Here is a 2,918-nt window from a genome sequence, read left to right as displayed (position 1 = left end):
AAAATAGGATCCATTATCCGATTTTTCTTTTAATTTTAATTTTTTTAAATATGAAAAGTGTGAATTTACCATATTATCCTCATTTAATTAATAATTTCAATTCTTAATGTTTGCATTAACCAAGGGCACATTTTCTGGTATTTTGAATGTTTCACCATTCTCTACCTTTTGCTTTATATATATAGATATATATACTCTCTTTTTTTGGGGTCAAAAGATGGAAATTCATTGATAGAATAGAATACAAGAGCCCAAAGGCCCTACAAACATAACCCATACACAAACCCACTACAGGACTCGTACAGATTACACTGGGGTACATTGAAATTGTCTGCTATGGTACCACCCCAAGACATTACCCTAAAGAAAAATATATTAGTTCAAACCTTTTGGAAATGGGCGTCTCATCAATAACATGCATTTCAAGATACAAACAACTTTAGTTCTGCATAAATGTTGATTGACATTAATAGGATTTGTTAATATCAAAGTCTGACCCAGAATTCATCACAAATTCCAGCCACATATGGGCCAACACGTGGCCCATATCAATTTTAACCTGTGGGTTCATATTTCGAATTCGATAACATTTAACCTCTAGCCATGCTCGCATCATAGTCCGAGCCATAATGACCCCTGTCGTTGGCCTAGGAAGACCACTCAGTATCGTAATTGCTGTTACTTCAGGGCGCTTCAAGCTGAAAAAAATAGACCTCTTGGTGTTGGTAGTAAAACTGGATGCTAGATACTTTTCTCCCACAGCGGCCTTACTCACTTTTAAGAATTCTGTTTCCTCGACGAAGTGTATTAGAATATTTTTCTCTTGAAATTTCCAATCAAACACTTTTTGTATTTCAAGGAAAAGGGCTTCGCATTCGTCAGCTTCCGTAATCGCCGAATCCCGGCACTCCGGACATTGATGCAGACCATCATTAAGTAAATGATATTTGGTGTTCCTTGGCTTTATTCCTCCACAGCTACAACACCTAGGAGTTCCGTCGTCCTCATGAGAGGGACAGGATACTTGTAGCGAGATAGGATGTACCTTAGACACAACAGTACCATCTGAATTTGATGGGATTAAAATTTCACAAACACCACATCGCAAGTTAACATCTCCTTCAGACTCATCTCTTCTGCGGAGATGAAAATCTTCATTGTCTTGTAATCCCAAGAGCTCATATCGTTCCTCTATGTGGTGTTGGATCAACAGAGGTTCCTTTCTGGTTGTAATAATGATTCTGCTCCCCAAACCAAACCAGTCTTTCTTCCCAGCCAATATTTGCAGCTGGTTTAATTGATCCACATCATCAATAACCAGAAGCACCTTTTTATCACTCAAACAATACTTGATCATATCGGATCCACTATGAACATTCCAAACATCATTCACCTTTTGCTTCAAGATTGGGGAAAGAAGTTGTTTTTGTAAATGAACAAGCCCATGTGTTGCACAAACCTCTCTCACACTAGCAAGAAAGCAGCTAACATCAAAGTGATGGGAAATTCTATCATAAACAAGTCTTGCAGTAGTTGTCTTACCTGTGCCACCATCCCCCCATATCCCTATAAAGCGAACATCTTTTGCCTCACGATCTAATAGCAATTCTATTTTCTTCAGTCTAAAATCAATTCCCACAAACTCTGTTGTGGAACCTGGCAATGTGAATATTGTAGGATGCACTTTGTTACACACTTCTTCCACAATTTCTTTGATAAGGTCGCTCTCATCTCTACAACCAACAAAAAACCGTCCGGTGAGATTACATATATGAAGCATAATTTGAAAAAACGAATAATAAATGTGCATTTGTGCATGCATACCTATCTTTTGAAGTCCACCCAGCGATATTACCAACTTTTGTAAGAGCATCTCTCCATCGTTGAACCTTTTCTTTTTTAAAGTTCTTTTCATGTTTGTTGAAGGCTTCGGCAAAAGTTCCCATTTGCTTTCGTACATCAGAGGGATCTACATCATAAAAAACTGGTAGAATGGTGTCAATTTTCATGCACTCAACAATCTTTGAAAGCTCACATAAGCACCAGGTGGAAGAAGCATAGTTTGGTGAGAGGATAACGATCGCAAACCATGATTCTTCGACTGCTCTTAGTAGAGTTGGTGAAATAGTTGTACCTCTTTCAAGGTCATTGTCGTCCCTAAAAGTTGTAACTGAGCGAAACCACAACCTGTCATATAGATGAGCTGTAAAACCCCTGCGAGTGTCTATGCCCCTAAAACTCAAGAACACTTTATATTTGCATTGAGAAGGTGAGGGAGCAGAAGTGGAGGCTCTTTGGCTGCTGAAAGCCATTCGGCAGTGGTCGCAAGTTTTCTGCTAGAAACACAAAAGATACAAGAACTTTTGGTAGAATATTAGAGAGAAAAAAAAAACATAAAATTGCATACTATTTCAGATGCTGAAATAACCTGTAAGATTGCTATACAAATCTGTCAATTAATACAAGCAAGATCGTAAATAGCACGAAAATGAAACTGGAACAAGGAATGGAAATCGCGGAGAGAGAGAGAGAGAGAGAGAGAGAGAGAGATAAGGTACGTCACGTGTGTGAAGGGTGAAACAATCGAAGAAGAACATAGAGAAAAATTTTGAGAGGGCGGCAGTGGTGTGTTGGTGAAACCAAAGAAGAGACATAGGAAGAGATGTTGTTTGACTTTGGTGAGGGAGTGGAAAATGTGTCCACCCTTTCTATCTGCTCTTTGAGATTACAGCTCTCAAGTTTTTCCTTTTTTTTTTCTCTCTCTCTCTCTCTGGTTAAGGAGTTTTTGTTTTTACTGAAAGGCTGTAGATTATTTTCCAATTTTTGTGTATGATTTCCAGTCTCTCCTGTGTGGAGGTTGTTAGACCGGCATTTTAGTAAGGACATGTTGCTTCTCTCATTCCTAGGGGACATTCCTT

The 2,918-nt window shown here is 38.6% G+C and overlaps 1 protein-coding gene across 1 annotated transcript; it reads right to left on the bottom strand.

The window, feature by feature from the left end:
* Positions 1-466: 466 nt before the first annotated feature.
* Positions 467-2,710, bottom strand: LOC110755461 (disease resistance protein Roq1-like). The gene is made up of 2 exons (XM_088254700.1): positions 1,825-2,710; positions 467-1,733 (listed from the first exon to the last, which is right to left on the bottom strand). Exons 1-2 carry the CDS (start codon positions 2,310-2,312, stop codon positions 467-469), a joined length of 1,755 nt encoding a protein of 584 aa, XP_088110826.1. The 5' UTR covers positions 2,313-2,710.
* Positions 2,711-2,918: the final 208 nt, after the last annotated feature.

Source organism: Prunus avium, chromosome 6, assembly GCF_965620075.1.
Source record: "Prunus avium chromosome 6, drPruAviu1.hap1.1, whole genome shotgun sequence".
Lineage (NCBI taxonomy): Eukaryota > Viridiplantae > Streptophyta > Magnoliopsida > Rosales > Rosaceae > Prunus > Prunus avium.
Note: the sequence above shows the minus strand (reverse complement) of the source record. Positions and strands in the feature narration are given on the sequence as shown.

Coding starts and splice junctions, on each gene's coding strand:
- LOC110755461 (XM_088254700.1), bottom strand. CDS start 2,312: ATGGCTTTCAGCAGCCAAAGAGCCTCCACTTCTGCTCCCTCACCTTCT. Junction 1,734..1,824: donor GGGTGGACTTCAAAAGATAG/GTATGCATGCAC, acceptor TGTTGGTTGTAG/AGATGAGAGCGACCTTATCA.